This window comes from Mauremys mutica, chromosome 7 (genome assembly GCF_020497125.1).
Source record: "Mauremys mutica isolate MM-2020 ecotype Southern chromosome 7, ASM2049712v1, whole genome shotgun sequence".
Lineage (NCBI taxonomy): Eukaryota > Metazoa > Chordata > Testudines > Geoemydidae > Mauremys > Mauremys mutica.
This window is the reverse complement of record NC_059078.1, coordinates 25,636,771-25,658,190: the sequence shown is the minus strand read 5'-3', so window position 1 is coordinate 25,658,190 and position 21,420 is coordinate 25,636,771. Positions and strand designations below refer to the sequence as shown.

Sequence of the window (21,420 nt, the reverse complement as noted above, 5' to 3'; positions counted from 1 at the left end):
TTTCAATGACCTTCCTCCTAAAACAAGCCTTTTATGCCTGGGCATTATTTTAAGGAGGGAGAAGAAAAAGGCAGACTGTCCCACTGCAAATTTCAGCCTGAAAAAACTAACCAAAAAACCCTAACGCCATTTGTCTCCACTAACTTTCAGCCAGCTAGTGCAGAGTGAGGGGAAACAGCTAAGGGGAGTCTGAAGCTGCTGCTTTAGGTACCAATGCTCAGGAAATCTGCCGTGCTTTCCATTTCTGGGTGAGGATCAGCTAGCTGTTTATTTGATTTGCTCAGCTAACAGGAGGCAGCTACAGACACTGCAGTGAAGTCTCCCACCAATAGCTGTTGCTGCGCTCCTTGTTGGGCAGGCAGGAGGCTACCGTTAGGATTCCTCTTAAGAGGTGAACTCTCTCCTAGCTGTCTAGCTTCCAGCTTGGAGTAGCTGAGGTCAGCAGAATGAGAAGGCTGTTAGCCTGCTGAAGAGGAGTCCAAGCTACTGGCTTTCTGCCTGCCCACCAACTTCTGCTTTTTCTCCTCTGTGCCTGAGGGGACAGATAAGGGGATGGAGGAACAAAGGTGGAGAAAGGACAGAGGAACCTTGAGGAAAAGGGGGGCTGAGAAATAACAGGACAGATGGGAACCCCAACCAGCATTGCCAACTCTCTGAATTGCAGTATTTGTTTTCCTTAGTGAACCAACTCATGGAATCAGGAGACAACATGAGGATCTCAGCTTCCATTTAAAAAAAAATAACATTCTTGCCTTCCTGGTTGCAAATTACAGCCTGAAAATGTAAAGCAAAGCACCCTAAGGCTCAACAACCAGAAGGCAAATAAAAATAACTCAAAATGTATTACTTAATAAACCTCTTGATTTGAACCCTGACTCATGATCTTTGAACATTTGGGGTTGGCAGTACTAGAACCCTGGAAACAATAGCCTATGGAGTCAGGGAATACTGACCTCCATCATGTGACAGGAACATCTTGTACTCCGTCCCATGTAGTGTGATTGATGCCAGGAAATAAAGAGCATGTCTATGTGCCACCCTTATTACAGACCGGAAACTTGGGGAGAAGAGACCCTTTAACACTAAGGAGTAAATCTGGATAAAGAATTTGGGAGAACAATAAAATCTTGAAGGAATGAGGGATAGGGTGGGACAGAGAGCTGCAGTTTCCTGGCTCTAGGAGATCACTCTATCCTCTTACCCATCTTGGCAGAACTGAGCTTTTGTGGAGAGGGAGGGGCAAGGGAGGTGATAGGTTCAGAGGAAACTGAGGAGGAGCTAGGCACTTTGGAGAAGAAGGAAGAGAGTGGAAATTAGGAGGGGGGGCTGTGTTTGAGGAAGCAGGCAGGGAAAATTAGGGGTCTGGAGAAGTCTGGAAATTTGGAAGGAAAAAGTGAGTAAGAAATTTTGAGACAGAGGTGGGTTGGTATCTGAAAAGATAGGGCTAGGAAAAGAGAACATGGCAGTTTTAGCAAGCAGTTCTGGGTAGGGGGAAAGGAGAGATGAGGAAGGAAGAGAATTCGGGTGCAGAAGAGCAGAGACATGGGGAGTGTAGGGATCTGATGAAAAGAGGACAGATTAAAAGGCTCTGGGGAAAGGTAAAAGTGTCAGGTGAGGGAATTACAGACTCAGCAATGACCAGTGAGAGTGCTCATTATAAAGATCTTGCAGGTAAAAAGCATTGCTCTCAATCCTTTTTCAATGGAAACAATATATTTCCTAACATCCTGAGGAGCCAAAAGACAGGACTTTCTGACTTCAATGGCAGAAAAATCGTCAGAATAGCTGTGACTCTGGGTACTCCCTCCTACCAAATGGAGAATGGGTTTGCGCATTTGCAGAAGAATCAAAATTTATTTTGCAGCTTAACCTTTAGGGCTCTCTTTTTGTTGTTACTATCCTCACAGGTGCAACACATCAGCTTGACTTTTTTTAATTGATCTTATTCAACATTAAGTGTTCAAAATGATCATCCCAACAAAACACAGTCTCCTACTTTCTAATATGCTGTAGTTGATAAATTACTGCAAAAATTCTGGACAATGTTCTCATATCAGCTAATACATGGATTCCCAGGCTGGAATCAACAGCAAGTTCTGCATAAAATATATAGCAGTATATGGGACACTGCCATGGGTATAACTTTTTTTCATTAGACATATAGGATAATCCAAGCTAATAATTATCCATTAAAAAGGCAACTCCTGTATTTACTTCAGCATTCAGACATGCTGTAGTCACGCACTTAGAAGTCAGTGGCAAAACTAAGGCCCTTAATTTGCACTTCTTTTAAGACATAAGTGAAAGGCCATCATTATTGTATTCAGGATGGTTTGCAAACTCTCATAATTTTATCATGAGTCTAATAATATTTGGGTTATTTCTTAAAGACCCAACTTGTGCATTTACATAGTTTTGGGAAAATCTCAGCTTTGATTAAAATATTCTAGCCCGTAAGGTTGTGGAGAAATGTTACAAATTGTTACCCCTAAAGTGTCAAAACCCAGAAGGCAAATAAAAAGATCTCAACATAACTCAGGTTTAAAATTATGAGATTTTAAAAAATCTAAGGGTCGTTTTTGAATGCCTGAATTGTAATTTTTGAATGTGTGATGTTGGCAATGCTATATATCAAACAAAGCAATCAAGCTTTGTCACAGCACTCTTCCCCCTTAGACAAATTTCTGAGCTGTCTCCAGTGTGAAAATGGTTTTAAGAGACAAGTAGGCAATATGGGCAAGTGATCTTCGACAGAAAAATGATCTTTAAAAGGTTCGTATGAGAGGCAGATTTCAATTATTTGGTCAGAGACAGGATATTATTTTTTCCTTTATGCCTTTTCATTCTCTTTGGGCTTAGCACACCTGGAACTATGTACTGAATATTCATATTCCTTAATATTCAGCAATAGAATACTTGGTTTTACTATGCCTCAAGCAAAAAAAAAACCCAAAACCTCTTTGTTGTCCCCATTGTACCTGAGTTTCTTTGTGCTTCCAGCAGGTTGCAAGGAGCCCAGCAATTTACAGACTGAGAAAAAGTGGCTTAGACACAATAATTAAATATAATAATCAAAAGAACAGTGAATTTTACAGAAACAGATAATGGCATAAATAACCAGAAGCCCTGTTAAAAAAAGCGGATATAAAAATATACCTTTAATTAATATTCATTTATCCACTCAGCTTTGACAGCAGTTAGTACAGTCAAATTTGGCAAATCACACACATAGTTTTGGGAAAGAAAGAATAGCTTTGTAATGCAAGAATTTCACATCCAAAAAATGAGTAATATGCAGCTCAGTGCTGAAGAGTCATTTATCTTTTAAGGTGGATGATAAGGTTGTTTTCAGGTTTTTGTCATTTATAATATTGTAACATATGGCAAGTGTGCAGCATAAAAACACAGGGCTTATTCAGACTTCCTTTACACCAGATTTACACCACTGTAACTTCATAGACCTTAATGGAGCTAGTCCAGATTTACATCAACATCCAACCAAAAGCAAGCCATTAGCATGTATTCTTATTATCTGTGACAAAAGCTGATGTGTCTGTGTCTTCTGCACTAATTCTTTATTAATAAATATATGAGCCAATCCTACTAACTCTTGCTCATGTGAGTAGCATCATCAAAGGACTATACACAGAAGTAAGGGTTTGCAGGATCAGTCCTCTGGAGTTTTCTAATTAATAAAGCTAACAAAGTCTTCCTGAAATATACCACAAGCTGTTCTAACAACTAAAATACTAAAATGCATTGATTGTCCAACTTTTTTCTGTATGTTATTTAATTGACATGCTCTAGAATGTAGCCAAATTATCCTTGCAAAACTTCACTGAGCAGAACTTGTCTGCTTTTTGAAGGGGACTACTAAGAACAGTGATATGAGTGTGAGGAAGAGAACCACTAAAATAGAGGTTAGTAAAAGAAAAAATGTTTACTATGCTTTAGTAGAATATGAAATTCTACTCTATGATTACAGGAAAAGGGCCACTACTTTCTGTATGATCTAGTTTCTACGATCAGCAAAACCAGTTTATCAGTTTGCTCACTGCAAATCAGTCATCTTTCTAATATGGGGATGATTTATTGAGAAAACAGGTGGAAAGGGGGAAATTATTTAATTTATCAATAATGGGTTTGGAATAAGATGAATTATTTGTTCTTTCTGGAGACACAGAATATTTTTATACCTTTCCAGGAATGCTAGTCTCACGTTTGTGAAATTGCAGGCCTTAGCTTTTGACCAAAAAGAGGTATTAGTCAAAATGCAAAAAATGTATGTGCAGTTACTATGAATAAGATGTTTACAAGAGCAAATGGTAGCTACGTTTATTTTGGGGAAGTTCTATGGCCTGAGTTATACAGGAGGCCAGACTAACTGATCACAATGATCCCGTCTAGCCTTGGAATAAAGGAATCTAAAGAAACTTTTACAGATCTATGAAATTTAGAAATTGTTGTGGGGTGGGGGAGAATACTGATTATTCCCTTGCTTTACACAAAAATACATTGGATAATAAAAGCTACAGCTCATTTCTTGTTTTTATATTAACTGGTATTAACTGAGTTCAAACTAAAAGATTGCATATTGGCAAGCATGCAAAGTCCATACCTTCATCTCTATAACTGTCTGAAGAGCTTTTGTCTTTGCTGGTTCAGGCTGAAGTTGGGTTCTTCTGTGTAGTTCCTGTGGAGGGACACGATAAAAATAAGCTTGGCGACTCATCTTTCCATTATTTTGTCTCTCATATAAATATAGCACAGTCCACAGCAAATTAAAAGTCTGATGTTCAGAACTGCACAAGCCCAAATGCTACAGGTGCATCTTTCTTATGATCCCTCTAGTATCACTGCAGTCTCTATCTTATATTACAGTCAACGCTGTCGGCACATGCGCTATTTCTGAAACCTCTATCAATAATTAACGTCAACAGTGACAAAGCCAGCAAGTAATTTCTTAGTCCAAATACAACACTGCTGCTTTTGCCCAGACATCAAATCATAATTCATTCAATTATAGTACACTGTGTTGCTAATTCAAAAACTAAGAAAAATAAATGTCATTTTAAATCTTTTACTGAAGTTCTCTGCTTAGACTTTTTCTACCAATATTTGAAGCACGCAATTTAAAACCATTAAATTCAAATTTGACATTTTAAGAATAGTAATTATATAATGGTTGATGCAGCACCATCTACAGTAGCTTTTGCATTCCAGTTTTCATGTATCACAGTATGATTTTTTCATAGTTTAATCTACAGGTAATAAAAATATAGGGGTTACAATTGCTACACAAAGATGTACAATAAACAAAAGCAAACATCAGCCACTCTTCAAAGCTGAAGACTGGGGATAGACATTGACAACATTGAGAATTGTGTACAAACCATTAATTGAAAAATATTTTAATATCTATTCAAAGTACTGCTTCTGATGCCGATGTTAATGTTTCTCAGATACTGTAGGTGACTGTAAATTCCATGGTATTCCATATGTGGTTATTTTAAAGTCTCTGTCCACGTCTCCTTCACACGCATGTGCACAGTTAGAACAAAACGGGTTTCAGATGAGGTACTCTAGGGTTCTCATAGGATCTGCTGGAATTCAGAATTATCTGTGTAAAGGCTATTGTTTTCTGGCCCTCTCAGCCCCACTGACCTACATGAAAAGTACAATGCCATAGGACATTGCCACCAAACCTTCCCACAACAAGTTTCGGAGCTATGAAGGGGGAGGTGACTAAAATAATGCAGATGGGTTCAGAATTAGCTTACTTGATGATTCCTTGCAGGATTAGTGGGAACTATACTACAGACAGTCGCTGTCTCCTGCAAGTCCTAACTTGTCCATTCCCAACCTTATTCCCATCCATAAAGCTCAATTCCTGCAGAGATACATCTTCAAGGATGAAGGGCAAATGATGCTGTGGATGTGTCATCTTCCCTCCTGCTCCCTTCCTTCATCCAGATCAAACAATTTATCATCTCATTGGGTCTCCATTCTTTATGGTGAGACTTCAAGGGGCCAAATTTTGGATTTTAATTAGGTAATCCTGTATTCATGTTTCTTCTTTATAAGCCCAAATAAAGATGCCTAAGATACCCTCAAACTATATCTCTAAGCAATTGCTTTTGACGTTGTAAACTAGTACCTTTAAAACCAAACACTAGAAATAGAGGGAACGCATTCCTTAGGGTATGTCTACACTACAAAATTAGGTCGATTTTATAGAAGTCGATTTTTAGAAATTGATTTTATACAGTCAATTGTGTATGTCCCCACTAAGCACATTAAGTCAGCGGAATGCCTCCTCACTACCGTGACTAGCATCAACTCACGGAGTGGTGCACTGTGGGAAGCTATCCCACAGTTCCCGCAGTCTCCACTGCCCATTGGAATTATGGGTTAAGCTCCCAATGCCTGATGGGGCAAAAACATTGTCGCAGGTGGTTTTGGGTATATGTCGTAACTCTCCCCTGCCTCCCTCCCTCTGTGAAAGCAACTGCAGACAATCATTTCGCAACTTTTTGCCTGGATTACCCATGCAGACGCCATAGCATGGCAAGTATGGAGCCCACTCAGCTCACCACTGCTGTTGCGAGCACTGTAAACACCTCGCACATTATACTGCAGTATGTGGCAGAACCTGGTTAAGAGACAGCAGCACGAGGACGATTGTAAGGAGGACATGCACACAGACATTCCTGAAAGCACGGGCTGTGGCAACTGGGACATTATGGTGGCAGTGGGGCTGGTTGATACAGTGGAATACCGATTCTGGGCCCGGCAAACAAGCACAGACTGGTGGGACTGCATAGTGCTGCAGGTATGGGATGATTCCCAGTGGCTGTGAAACTTTTGCATGCGTAAGGCCACTTTCCTGGAACTCTGTGAGTTGCTTTCCCCACAGGAATATCAAGATGAGAGCTGCCTTGACTGTTGAGAAGCGAGTGGCAATAGCCCTGTGGAACCTTGAAATGCCTGACTGCTACCGGTCAGTCGGGAATCAATTTGGAGTGTGCAAATCTACTGTGGGGACAGCTGTTATTCAAGCAGACAAAGCAATCACTGATATTCTGCTATCAAGGGTAGTGACTCTGGGAAATGTGCAGGTCATAGGGGATGGTTCCCTAACTCTTGTGGGTCGATAGACGGAACACATATCCCTATATTGGCACCGGAGCACCTTGCCAACCAGTACATAAACTGCAAGGGGTACTTCTCAATGGTGCTGCAAGCGCTGGTGAATCACAAGGGATGTTTTACCGATATCAACATGGGATGGCTGGGAAATGTGCATGACGCTCACATCTTTAGGAACTCCAGACAGTTTGAGCAGCTGCAAGAAGGGATTTACTTCCCAGACCAGAAAATTACTGTTTGGGATGTTGAAATGCCAATAGTTATCCTTGGAGACCCAGACTACCCCTTGCTCCCATGGCTCATGAAGCCGTACCCAGGCAGTCTGCACAGTAGCAAGCAGCAGTTCAACTATAGGCTGAGCAAGTGCAGAATGGTGGTAGACTGTGCCTTTGGAAGTTTAAAAGCTCGCTGGCGCTGTTTGCTGACTAGAATAAACCTTCTGTTGCTTGGGCCATCCTCTGGAGTGGAGTGGCTGGGTGCCCAGAGCCTCCCCGCACACACCCACACGTTCTTGGGCATCTCAGTGAGGAGGATATGGAACTTGGGGAGGAGGGTAGGCAGTTGTACAGTAGATGCAGCGGTGGTCTGTGCTCTTGTTGGCTTTCCTCCAGCTCCACCAGACGCCTGAGCATGTCCGTTTGCTCCCACATTAGCCTCAGCATTGCATCCTGCCTCTTCTCATTGCGGTCACTTAATGCTTTCCTGGACTCTGCCACTGAATGCCTCCATGCATTCAGCTATGCCCTATCAGTGCGGGAGGACTGCATGAGCTCGGAAAACACATCATTGCGAATGCGTTTTTTTCGCCTTCTAATCTGCGACGGGATAAAAAGGGAGAGTAAAATTTAAGATGATACATTTCTGAGAACAAAAGGGAGACTCTTTCACAGTGAATCAAACAATTCACAGCAGACAGCACATGTGCTTTAGGTACAAGGTCGCATTTTGCCTTTTATATTGAGCGTCTGCCGGTATGGTGACACATCACACACGGCTAGACAACAGAATTCAGTTTCCAGGCAGCCATGGTAAGCCAAAGGCTATGCAGGTTTGGCTTCTAATGCCTTGATAACATGTGGGAATGTTTTCAAACTGCAGCACCCTCCTTTCCCATAGCAAGCAATGCCGGTTGGGTTTGCCATTTAAAAGGAGGGGCTGTGGTTTTTGGGTGGATGTGCAGCACAAACCTCCTCCCACCCCTCCGCGTGGCTATTTTGGATGATCCCTTCACTCCTCGCCCCCACCACATGGCTATTATAGACTTTAAGGTCAGAAAGGACCATTATGATCATCTAGTCTGACCTTCTGCACAATGCAGGCTCTCTCAGGGATGATCCCTTTTAGCCAAGCGCAAACAGCCCAGCATGAACGGGGTCCTTTTACTGTTCCCTTACAAAAATTCTCCTACTTCAACCAGGTTACCATCAATATCATCACTCTCCTGAGGTTAACACAGAAAGATATAGACCAAATGTTGCTTGAATGCGACCAAAACCCAGGACCATTCACTGCTATGCTTTGTGCTGCAATACTTCCAGAATACTTGCTACTTGCTTGGTGTGGTAAAGTGTCCTACCATGGAGGACAGAATAAGGCAGCCCTCCCCAGAAACCTTCTGCAAAGGCTTTCAGAGTATCTCTAGGAGAGCTTCATGGAGATGTACCTGGAGGATTCCCGCTCCGTCCCCAGACACGTTAACAGACTTTTCCAGTAGCTGTACTGCCCGCGAATGCATCCCAAGTCTTCAGGGCAAACCAAACATTAAACACTATTGCTTTTAAACCTTGTACTGTAGTTACAAATGTGCACTCACCAGAGGTGCCTTCTCCGCCTTCAGGGTCGGGGATCCCACCTTGGGAGGGTATTGACTTCACGGTTATGTATGGGGCTCTGACCCAGAGAGCCCATTTGCCTCCTTTGTCTTTTGGTAGGCTTGCCTGAGCTCCTTGACTTTCATGCAGCACTGCTGTGTGTCCCTGTTGTAGCCTCTGTCCATCATGCCCTGTGCGATTTTGGCATATATATTAGCATTTCTTCTTTTTGATCGGAGTTCTGCCTGCACAGATTCTTCTCCCCATACAGCAATCAGATCCAGTGTCTCCCGTTCACTCCATGCTGGAGCTCGTTTGCAATTCTGGGGGGACTGCATGGTCACCTGTGCTGCTGAGCTCGCCACGCTGACCAAACAGGAAATGAAATTCAAAAGTTCCCGGGGCTTTTCCTGTGTACCTAGCTAGTGCATTGGAGTTGAAAGTGCTGTCCAGAGTGGTCACATTGGAGCACTCTGGGATAGCTCCCGGAGGCCAATAATGTCAATTTGCGTCCACGCTACCCCAAAATCAACCCAGCAAGGTCGATTTTAGCACTACTCCCCTTGCCGGGGAGGAGTACAGAAATCGATTTTAAGATCCCTTTAGGTCGCTGGAATGAGGTTGCTTGTGTAGACACATTTATTATAAAATCAACCTTACGTGGCTAAATTTGACCTAACCCTGTAGTGTAGACCAGGGCTTTGAATGCCTTAAACATAGCCTACTCCTTGGAGAGCTAATGAAGTACATTTTCAGGGACGAAAAGCTTCTCTGTAACTGTCAATGGGATTTCAAATGACTTGGAGACTGTTTCATAACCTGGACAGTATAAGATCAACATCCATGTCTTTAATAAAATTTGGCACCAAATGCTGCTCTCAGTTATATCATGGCAACTTCATTTTGTGCTGTCTTCCATATTGCTCCTTATGAATGGGCAAAGCTCCCTCTCAAAACCCATAAAGCCATCTCCTTGTCATCATTCAGTTTCCTCCTCAAAACTCATCTCTTTCCATAATGCATATAGCAAAGACAACCTGATAAGGGCTAAGCAGATGGAGAGCTGTGATTATTACTACTAACCAGCTAAGTATTGGGCACATCCCACTGTCTCAGACAAACAGGAAGAAATAAATGATGCAACTGATGTGTTTTAATTAGGTCACAACTTTATTCACTTAACCTATCTGGCAGTAAATAATACAGTGCAGGTCATCACTCTTTCTTTAATCCTTTTTACCTATTTAGGAGGGCTGCCAACAGCAATCCCCCTTCCCAACCTAGTCCCACCTCACTGCTTGACCCCACTGCCCTCCCCTCATATCGGGGGGGTGGGGTATCTGGGATAAAAATGAGGTTCTCTCTCCATTGTACCAGACATTAGGAGCCCCAACACCCTCTTTTCCAGCTTCCTTAGGGCTTAAATCCACTTCCAACTCCTGTTTATCAGTGAACTATATATCCTCTCTAATGAGTACCTGCACCGGACACCTGCCACATCTGCTACCTACTAAGCTGTGACATCTTAAACTCCTTACCTACCTCATCAGTTCCTGACCTGCTATGGGAAAGATGAAAAAAAAAACACCCTGCCCCAGCTAATCTGACAGAGATGGAAAAATTCCTTCCCAGCCCACACCCCCACAAAAAAAGAAAAGATAAAAAGCAACTAGCACAATTCCAATGACAGATCATTAAAAAAAAGTCTTACTTTCACCCCATGAGTGAGCTGGTGGGTGCTGCTGATTGTGACTAATGAGAAAGTTCTTCCTGAATATACAAATACCTTCCCTTTCTCCCACCTGGTCCAGCCACTTACTGTTCCCCCTTTGGCTCCACTCAGGTAAATCCCTTTCCCCTCCCTGTAATCCAAATGCAGTAGGATCCCTATCCCTTTTTTGCTGCTGCTGCCCAGACAATGACCAACAGCATTCAATTGCAACGAGCATATTAGATTTATCTCATCTTCCCCATCCCACTCCGGCACATATGTTAGTCTCATCCAACTGTTACACACCCTTTTCTTTTAGAGTACATCTGCACTGCAATTAAAGACCTACAGCATAGCCGCAACTGGCCCAGGTCATCTGAATTAGGCTTGTGGGCTATAAAATTGAAGTGTAGACATTTGGGATCAGACTGGCACCTGGGCTCAGACTCCAGACTCAGTGCCACAGGGTTTTTTATTATACTGTAGACCTACCCTTACAGGTTAAGCTTTTGTGATCAGGGGCTGTCATTTGTTATATCTTTACGCACAATGGAATCCAACCTGGTTGCAATTTTAGTTGCTACCACAATATAACTGTTAAATAAAAATAACTAGTTTGGCTCATGATATTAAATCAATTACTACAGTATTTTCAAACATCTCTAAAAAACACATCTGGAAGAATTCAGGATTTAATATTTTAAATATCTATACAAACAACTAAAAAAAGGGAAGCCAATTAGTTATGAGTTTTCCATGTAAGTGAGCAAAGATTCTTTAAACAACAGTAACTAAATGATTGCATACAAAGGAAGATGCCAATAATTAATACAATAAAAGCTCTTCTTACACAAAAGAAAAAAAATTATTTTGCAAAAAGGACCTTTTCCAGCAAAAGGTTTACGAGAAATGTACTCTTCCTCAGCTTCCTGGCTAATTGTATTTCCTAACTCTGCTATGCCTGTATGTGATGTTATATCTCTACAAGACAATAACTCAGCAATCTACACGTATATAGCATGTGAATGAATAAATCAATACAATTTTCCAAAAATCTTAATTTTTACAGTCAAAGAATCATTTTATACTTAAAGCATTCAGGAAAAGTAGTATGTGGCAGGACTGAATTTCATGAGATTTATCCAGAAGCATTCATCTTTGACAGTCCATACATCTTTGGCTAAAGGGAAGGAAATGATGGCTGTTTCCATAGATAATACATGCAGTTTTATTCATGCTTATGATCAATTTGTGTGACCTTTGGAACAGTTTAGTATTAAAGTTACAGTTAGGACACTGGTATGCTGAGAACTGCCTATCACACTGACTAATATTGTCTCATTGTTTCCTTTAAATCTCCCTCTCTGTATCCATCGGTTGTCTCTTGTTGTATACTTTGTGACAGGAACAGTCTTTTTGTTGTTGCGTATGTAATGTGCCTAGTACAATTGGGTCCTAGTCACTGACTAGGATTTCTAAGTGCCAGGGTCAATACAAATAATAAATATTAATGAAATAATACATACTTCTTGATAATCACATAGGAGTTGGATTTAGTCTGACTGGGTTGTCTTATTCCACCACTTCTCCCAAGCCCCATGGCTTCCATAGAAGGAAGGCATGATGGAAGTCCAAACATACCATTCAAAAATTCTTACTTCTGGCCTGCAGAATCCCACTGACCAATGTCATACAATGCATCATGCTGCAATGCCAGCACTACCAGAAATTGCACTGGCCATAAGGGCTCTGGATAGCATGTAGTGCCACAAACATTTGGGTGTTTTAAATTTGTTTATTAAAAGATATACAGTATTGTGTTTTTTAGAAGTTTAAAACTGCCAATTTTGGGCCCACTATGGTGCACGGCACCAGTGAATTTCTAGTACCTGCCCTAAAAATATTTTTTTAAATGTGCATTTAGAATAAAGCAATTAGTGAATGCTCCTTTACCCTTTCTGTTCTGAGCATTTAGCACATAGCAAATTTTTCAAAAGAAAGAAAAAAAAACCTTTACAAGTCACCTTCACTGATGAAATCTCTCAATCACTAACTGATTGTTTCAGCAGACAGTTGAAAATGAAAAATTAATTAAATGTCAACCTCACAGTGGATTTAAACACTAAGTGAATGTCCTAGATTTGTCATCTTCTTCTTCTGTGGAAATTCTGGGGGGAAAAAAGCTGGCCAATCAACTCCCTATCTGATCAACAAAAATTACAGCTAATTTTAAGACTTGACACTGTTCCCAAAGGGCATATAAAGTGAGTTGGAGTATGAACAGAATTCCATACATTACCCAGGGAAACAAATCAGAGTTTCACCCCTTTAGCCAAAGATGAATAGACTGCCAACGATGAGTATTCCTAGATGTCTATCATAGCATAAAGCCTTGCCTCATAATACTTTTCCTGTTAGCTTTATGAATCAATCTGATGCAGGCTGACTTAAAAGCTTTTATTCTCTAGCCCTGCTGGTAAAATGCAGCAGACTTTGGGATTCTGGAGAAGATCAGAAAATGACTCCCCGTTTATTATTTTGTGTGGGTTTTCTTCCAATAAGGTTCAAACATTTGGGGATATCACAAGGCTCAGTTCTTGAATTTATGTTGTTCTGTGTACAATTTTTTCTACAGGGAAATTGATTCAGAGACATGTTGATATCACTTTATGTGCATAATATATTGTTTTTCTAACTGAGATCATCTAAGGTGCTTTATAATTTGATTAAACAGTTACCTAAGTGACATTCTGAATATGCAGTTACTATAATACAAGGAAACCACATTTTTCCACATTATGTCTTTTTTTGAATTGATGCTGTTTTTGTCTTTTGAAATTGCTTTTAATAAAAGGACCAGGGAGCCTTCTAGAACTTTTTTAAATAAGGTAGTTTTTGATCCTGAAATTTTTGCCTGAAGCTCCTCTTGCTTACATTACAAAATCTTTAAACCACCCCCTGTAACTAGCAAGGCTTCTACAAATAACCTTGGGGGCATGTTCAGTTATTAATTTATGCTTTCATTATACCCCATCTGAAGTCTGGTTTGTATGTTCAATTTAATTCAGTCTGCAGACTGAAAAACGATTCTCTCAAGAGCTACACAGAATACTGCATACTAGTACAGAGATACCATGATTGTGCCTTGTCATTATGGTGATAAGCACACCAAAAATAGATCTTTTCTTTGGCATCCATGGAGGTTTTAGATTTACTATAACTTCTTAGGGTATATGAGGCCTAATCCAGAACTAACTGGTTGCCCACTTCTTCCTCCACATGTATTTTTGGGGTGTTGGATTTGAATACTGGAATGAAACCCAAACCCAAAGTACTAGTTTCTTGGTTACCTTATTCCTTACAGTGGTGTCTCCCACACTAGAAATGTCCTTTGTACAAGGCATAGGAGAATTTGTAAGATCTGCTGTACAGTACTTACATGGTCTCCATTACTGTAGTGTTGGAGCACCTCACAATTTATCATCCCGACCCATCAGAGATAGGAAAGCGCTATTATTATTTTTCGGATAGGGAAGTGAGACACAGAAATTAAGATACCCGCCAAAGGCAACACAACAAGTTTATGACTAGTCTTGTGAGGATTCGATCTTTATCAGTTAAATGTCAGTAAATATTGATTTCACATTGTGACGGGGCAGGACAGCCCCGCACTGGTACAGCAGGGGTTAACCCTGCTTTGCTAGCAGAGGAAGCCACGCCCAGGAAGCTCTGCTGGGCGTGCTCCAACTGGCAGACCGGTATAAAAGCCTGCAGGTCTGCTCAGTCGGGGCTGACCACCGGGGGAGAAGGACGCAGACCGTCAGCTCCTGCAGAAGGAGAGCCAGTGCGCCTGGACCGGGGCGTCAGCCGAGCAGAGGCCGTACCGGAGACCCTGGGGGGGGGGGCGCCTGCCGGGAGGGACCTACGGGGGAACCGCTCCCACAACGCCGACGTCCGGCTAGACAGGGTAGGAAGTGACCCAGGGGACGGTCGAGACTGACAGCCTTAAAGCTGCAGTACCGCTCGGCGTGTTGCGGGCGGATCCCCGCCGAGCGGGGGAAGGGGTGTCTATGGACTCTGGCCGCTAGGCCGTGCTACCCCGCTCCGAAGGGGTGTCTATGGACCCTGGCCGCTAGGCCGTGCTACCCCGCCCCGAAGAGGGGGGTCGTTGGACTCCGGCCGCTAGGCCGTGCTACCCCGCTCCGAAGAGGGGGTTGTTGGACTCCGGCCGCTAGGCCGTGCTACCCCGCTCCGAAGAGGGGGTTGTTGGACTCCGGCCGCTAGGCCGTGCTACCCCGCTCCGGAGAGGGGGGTTGTTGGACTCCAGCCGCTAGGCCGTGCTACCCCGCTCCGAGGATGGAGGTTGTTGGACTCCGGCCGCTAGGCCGTGCTACCCCGCTCCGAGAGGGGGTGTTTATGTGACCTCTGGCCAGTAGACCGTAATACGCCGGTTACCAGGGGCAGGCCGAAGAACAAGGGAGTGGCGGGCGGTAGGCTCCAGCTCGCCCCCGCCACCAGGGGGTGCTGGGGTACCAGACCCGTCACACACATACACACAAAAACAGATGAAAAATATTTACATCAATAATAATGGAAATTTACAGATCGGCAAAGTAAGTAAAATGCTGCTTGAGAACTTTAGAGTTAAGATATTTACTTTGATGTGATGTTGACAATTTGCTTAACAATTATAAAGCTTTGACCTTTTGAATCTCAAAATCAACTGTCTTTATTGTCTGCTCCCCACTATTTTCTGACATACCTTATAATTTCCCACACTAGTAAAAAAAATGAAAAAATGCTTAAATATAAACATCTATATTATTCCTCAAATTAAAAATCAAATTCTGCAAAGCCTATTTACGGCAGAGTGGGGGCAGGCTAACACCCTCACCACTGGACCATCCTTCCTCTCTATCTATCCCTATGACAAAGGTACATCTGTGGCTGTGGGTAAAGCAATGGGTGATTCCTTGAAAGCCAACCAGTTTCAATCCTTGATCACACTGATGTCCCAGGAGGCTGAAGGCTCAGGCAGCAGCAACTCAGAGGCCCACACTTTTCTCTTCTGATCCAATGATAAGCTAAAAGAGTATGTGATCCAGCCCCAGGCTGCCTCTCTCTCCAAGCAGCACATAACCTTCTGCAGAGTAGGAAACATGCAGGAGGAGTCACAAGACAAGAGCAAAAAAAAAATGTAAAATATAGAAAAAATAGAGATTGTTAAGAAGGAGCCGAGGCAGATAACCAGAGGAAAATTAAAATGGACAGATGAAAGATGGCAATGACTAGGCTAAATTAGACACAGGAGAGGGCCTCACAGTAAACATAGTTTCTGATATTCCCAGGTAAAACAGGCAAATCTGCAAGTCACAGCAAGTTGAGGCATAAGAACAACTAGTTCTTTCCAACACCTCCACAAAGCAGATGGTTTCCACTCTTCTGGTGAACAAGAGCATTGTACTGCCCCTACACGATCAGCCTGTCTGAACTTTAAAATTTGAGATCAGCAGTATTTTAACATTCTGATCAATTATTTCATTTAAATAAAAGCATAGGCACTTAACTAAATTGTCAACTTAACTGTCGTGTCCTCCAGCCAAAAACACCATTACAAAGATAGATCAAATTCCATTAAACCAGAATCCTAAAAAAATTCTGTAACATAAGAAAGTTACATTATTCTTAATTTATCAGCATACTCTCCCCCTCTCATCTCTCCTCCTTTTCCCTCCACCAAAAAACAAAATAAAATACAGTCATGAAACACTTGAGCTAGCATCTCAGTAAAAAAATTACGATCAAACACATTTTATCTTTCTGACACAACTATGAATTGACAACACTGACATGGTTCCATGCCAGGCTACAGCAGCTAGGAAATAAAACAGCATTTGTTAGGTGGGATTCCACATTATCTTGCCACTAACCTTCTGCTAGAGGCCCTCCATCACATGGAGGAAATAGCTGAAGAGCATTTGGTGTGTCAATTGTATATTAATTCAGTTATTTAGTGTAATAAGACTTCGGATGACTGGTATTGGAATTGGGAGCATAGCAATTACACAAACTCGCATTCTACAATGTTCATTAGGGGTATTCCAGGACAGGGGTTTAGGTCAGAGGGCAACATCCATTTTAGCATATTTTCCACCCTTCTCTCCTCCATATGCACCTTTATGCTTCTTCCATTTGTACTCTGTGTGCCCATTTTCAATTTGGACAGAAGATGGGCGAAAAATAATTTCGCCTTTGTCCCTCAAATGGGGGCAAAATGGTGCTGGAAAAACAAAGAGGGAACTGAACATGAATCAGAGCTCAAATTATCATATGTGCCTTATCCGACACATATGGTGTCCAGACCTTTTAAGCTTGTTGAAAAATATGCTAGCATTGTTAACATTTTTAATTGGTTTTACAGATAATATGCACTAAACTTTAAGGGTACTGTATATCTTTTTGCATCATTCACTGTTGCAAACTACACACATCAAAAGAAGATTTTTAGTAGAATTGGCATTGCAGATAGCCTGCACCGAGCCACAGGAAAATGCTGGCTACAGCAGTATGGAGGCCAGAAATCTGTACATTTCTGATAAACTGTGACTATTAGCAATGGTTTTTTTCTTTTCTTTTTTTCTAAAAAGGAATTTTATCTTAGTTTCACAATATTGCAGGTTTATAGTTTAGAATTTGCCAATATCAATGTTTGCATTTAATTTTTGTCATTGTTTTCCTATCATTGTGCTGGCATAAAATCCGGTGTACCTTGTGTTTCCTTGTTTGTATTCACTTTGGGTCAATTAAGTATATACCCTAGAATCATTTGATTTTCTTGTTTCTTATACTCTTTTTTTTTTTCTAACCAAGGGCACGTGTTACCTATATTTGTTTAAAACATCATTAGTTCAGGCTATATAGGATTTATCCAGCATTTGCTCCTTCAGAAAATGATGCCAAACTCCCAAAAAGGGGCCATCAGAGAAGCTAGTGAACTATTTACACTTTAACTACAGTGCTGGATGATGTGGAGAATTGACTGATTTGTGAAGAAAAAGTTCTGTGGTGACAATAATTGGACACTTCTAGAAACATGGGACCTTTCAGCCTCTGTCATGACCACAACTAGGGTACATCAAGTTTCACCCATTCTCCCCTTTGACAGGAAAACTGAAGCCACTATTCCTCTAACATTATCCCCCTCCCCATGAATCACATCCCTTAGTTTTAGACCGCTGACCTATTCTATTATTTTCCTATCCAGATAGCATAATATAGGGATTTTATAGTATAAGAGTTTGGGATGGGGTTTTGGGGGGGAGGAGGAATCACACTGAATCTTGGGTGTTTCAGTTGGAGAAGGATCCAATAAAATATCTTTGCACAGACTCGGTCCTAGAGTTGTTTGAACTAGATTTGTTCATAAGTATGAAGTGCTAGGTAGTTGGATATGGCTTATCCATTTGTATTTTGAAAGTCGATGTCTCTCCTGTTAAGGATTTGCTTTTCAGCCATTCTTTTTGCTTGGTTTTCAGTTATGTCAACCAGATGGGCTAAACAGAATGCTTAGAAATATTTCTCTATATTTATTATCTTCAACTTAATATACAGCCAGTACCGTGTTTTATTTCATTTCTACTTATTAGGTTAAATGATTAAAAATAATTTTCCAAGTGTTATCACAGTAGAGCATCTGAGGCATTGCAGAATTTTCCCTATTCTTAGAATACTAAGTAATACAGTATCTCATATACTTTGATTTGGTAAACATTGACTTTTTAAGGAGGATCACTGTATGTGATTATAATTTTTTAAGATTAGTCATGTTTGTCAGTAACATGCTCTTTAGACAAAAAGTTGATGCATTTATAGGGAACAAGACTTGGGACAGTATATCCTGTGGAAGTTTCAAACCAAATAAACACTGCTGAATGCTACATCCTAAGAATAAATATTCCTGTTTTAAGCCTAATTAAATACTATGCTATAACAAAGGAAGAGAAAGTAAGGACTCCGCAAATATTTCAAAATGCATATACCAAAATCCTGAAGCTGAGATAGTAGCTGCTTGACAAATGTTTTGTATTCTCTCAATTCCAGAGGGAGGTGCAGACTGCAATGTTTTGCCCATTTAATGTGGCCAATGTCAGCAGGAAATTCCAGTCAGCAAAGAGAGGGCCTATAGCCTGATGTCACTTAATATTTTTTACTACACTCTGATACCTACAATGTGGCTGTATTAGTTTCTATTCAACAATAATGTAAATAGAAATCTTGAATTAAGAATTAAAAGAAAGTACTGGACTGCAGTGTACATTTGATCGATGCTAGGCAATTAAACTGCTTCCCCTTATATTTTGCAAAGTGTGCAATAAGGCATATGTACTTAGTATCTTGTTGTTCCTCCATTTCTTTCTGGAGAAATAAAAGGTACACTTCTTTTTTCCTGACTTGCAATTTTGGGATCTCATATTTTGCTTGGACATCAATTGGATGACAAGAGTCTATTGCCAGATATCCATGGACATTTTATAAAAGGTATTTCAAACAAATTTACCTTTAATGAGACTTTAATAAGTTAAGTTTGTTTCTTCAGAGTTCTATTGCTTAGATGAGTCCAGCTCTTCCGAACATAATAACCCCCCTCCACCACCACCACCACATACAAGATAAAGCAAATTTTATAGCATATGGTTGCCATTTTTGGAATGTGAACAAAATATACAGACAAGAAGATGTTAACCAAACACAAATGTGTCTTATTAAAGGAACAAATACAGGTTATGAATAAATTATGTTAGTACTTGTATGGAAAGTTTATATGTTAATAGTGATAAAATAAAAAATAAAAACGTTGAATGGTTATCCTTCCTGAAACTGACATAGAACTTACTTTAAAAAAATAGTCTTCTCCACTAAATTGTATCTCCAGTTGAATGATAATGGCTCGTGTTCTCTTTTAGCTAAACTGCTCAGAAGGATGCCAACTGATTGCAGAAGCACCTCAGCCAAAATTAACTATCTGCTGTATTGCAGTCTGTTGCAATGACAGATCTTTTGTAGGGACATTTGATGACTCATATGAAGCCTTAATTGAATAGCAAGAATCACGTTGATGAACAGAGGGAAATTATTAATAGTATGACTTCCAGGAGGGAACAGTATCAAATGGAATTCACAGCAGTGATAGTGTTTGATATTTTACTCTCGCTAAATACTTATATTGCCCCCATCACTGTAGTATCACAGGGCCTGGTTTAAGTATACTAGAGAATGACAAATTAGAATAAGGCATAAATGAAACTATGATCAGGCATTCCAGTACTACAAAAATAAATTTAAAATTAAATCCGATGTACATCAATCATGCATAATGACAGACATAAATTGTTGGGTCACTTGAAGAGATTTGGAAGAGCGAACCACAATGGAGCAAGATGAAATTTAGTACAAATAAATTTGAAATCTGACATCAGGGATCAGCAATTTTTGGCATACGGCCCGCCACGGTAAACACCCTGGCAGGCTGGGCCTGTTTGTTTAACTGCTGCATCTGCAGGTTCAGCCGATCGCAGCTCCCACTGGCCACGGTTTGCTGCTCCAGGCCAATGGGGGCTGTGGGAAGCGGCGGCCAGCACATTCCTTGGCCCGCGCCACTTCCCGCAGCCCCCATTGGCCTGGAGCGGCAAACCACGGCCAGAGAGAGCTGCGATCGGCCAAACCTGCGGACGCAGCAGGTAAACAAACCAGCCCGGACCGCCAGGGTGCTTACCCTGGCGGGCCACGTGCCAAAGGTTGCCGATCCTTGTTCTTCATAGTATTTTGAGATGAAAAACAGACACACATTTGGGGACAGCTACTGTACTTTATTTAGAAAGTAATAAATTCACTGGAAACCTAAACTCATAGGTGAACAAAATACAAAACAAATTTGCAACACATGTATGTGGTGAAGAAACCCACTGTTGTACTAAAATGTATATACACAGCCATTGTGTCAACACAATTCCAGTTCCAGAAGGATCATTCAAAGAATAGACAAAATACAAAGGAAAAGAATAATGATTAGATACAAGATTGATGAATAAGTCACACAGAGGGAATTGAGGAAGCTAAATGTACATAGTTTAGTACAGAAGACTTAAGATCAGTCTATCGACATCCATCAGGTAATACTACATATTATAGAAATGCATAAATAATTCAGATAATAATTATAGAAGTTGATTAAGAGCACAAAGATCTAAAGCTATAGTAAAGAATGAAAAATTAACACTACATCCTCAAAATTTTAACTGTAAGAAAACAGGACAGATGAAAACGCAATCAAAGATTGGGGGTTAAGACACCATCATTATAAGTGATTTTTTTAAAGGAAAAAAGGTTAGGGAATTAGATGGTAAATAATTAAATAGTCTTTGTGGACCATAATCTATGATTATTCAAACAACTTATTATTCATCTACATATCTACATAAGTTTTTGTTTTGATCTTGATAATGGATGAAGATGAATTGTGGTTTGTGCAGAATAGCTTAGAACATGGACTAAGCTTTGTCGTATTTTCAAGTACTCTGTGATCCAATGTGTGTTATCTCTCAATACTCTTTTATTTTAAAATACTTTCCATGACTTAGAGCCTATGAATACATAGATACTTACAGTTTATGGAACAGAATGTTGAATTACCTTAGCCACGTTGATTATTAAAGTATGTTTTCATTCTTCGGCACCAAGAAATCTGTTTTT

General features: G+C 40.8%; 1 protein-coding gene across 9 annotated transcripts in view; it reads right to left on the bottom strand.

Annotated features, from left to right (window-relative positions):
* Positions 1 to 21,420, bottom strand: part of ERC2 (ELKS/RAB6-interacting/CAST family member 2) — an 829,394-nt gene that overhangs the window by 608,964 nt on the left and 199,010 nt on the right. For all 9 annotated transcript variants that reach the window (XM_045024524.1, XM_045024526.1, XM_045024525.1 and 6 more), the window contains exon 4: positions 4,619 to 4,693. In XM_045024524.1, coding sequence (XP_044880459.1) covers positions 4,619 to 4,693 — 75 coding nt within the window. The remainder of the gene's footprint in view (positions 1 to 4,618; positions 4,694 to 21,420) is intronic.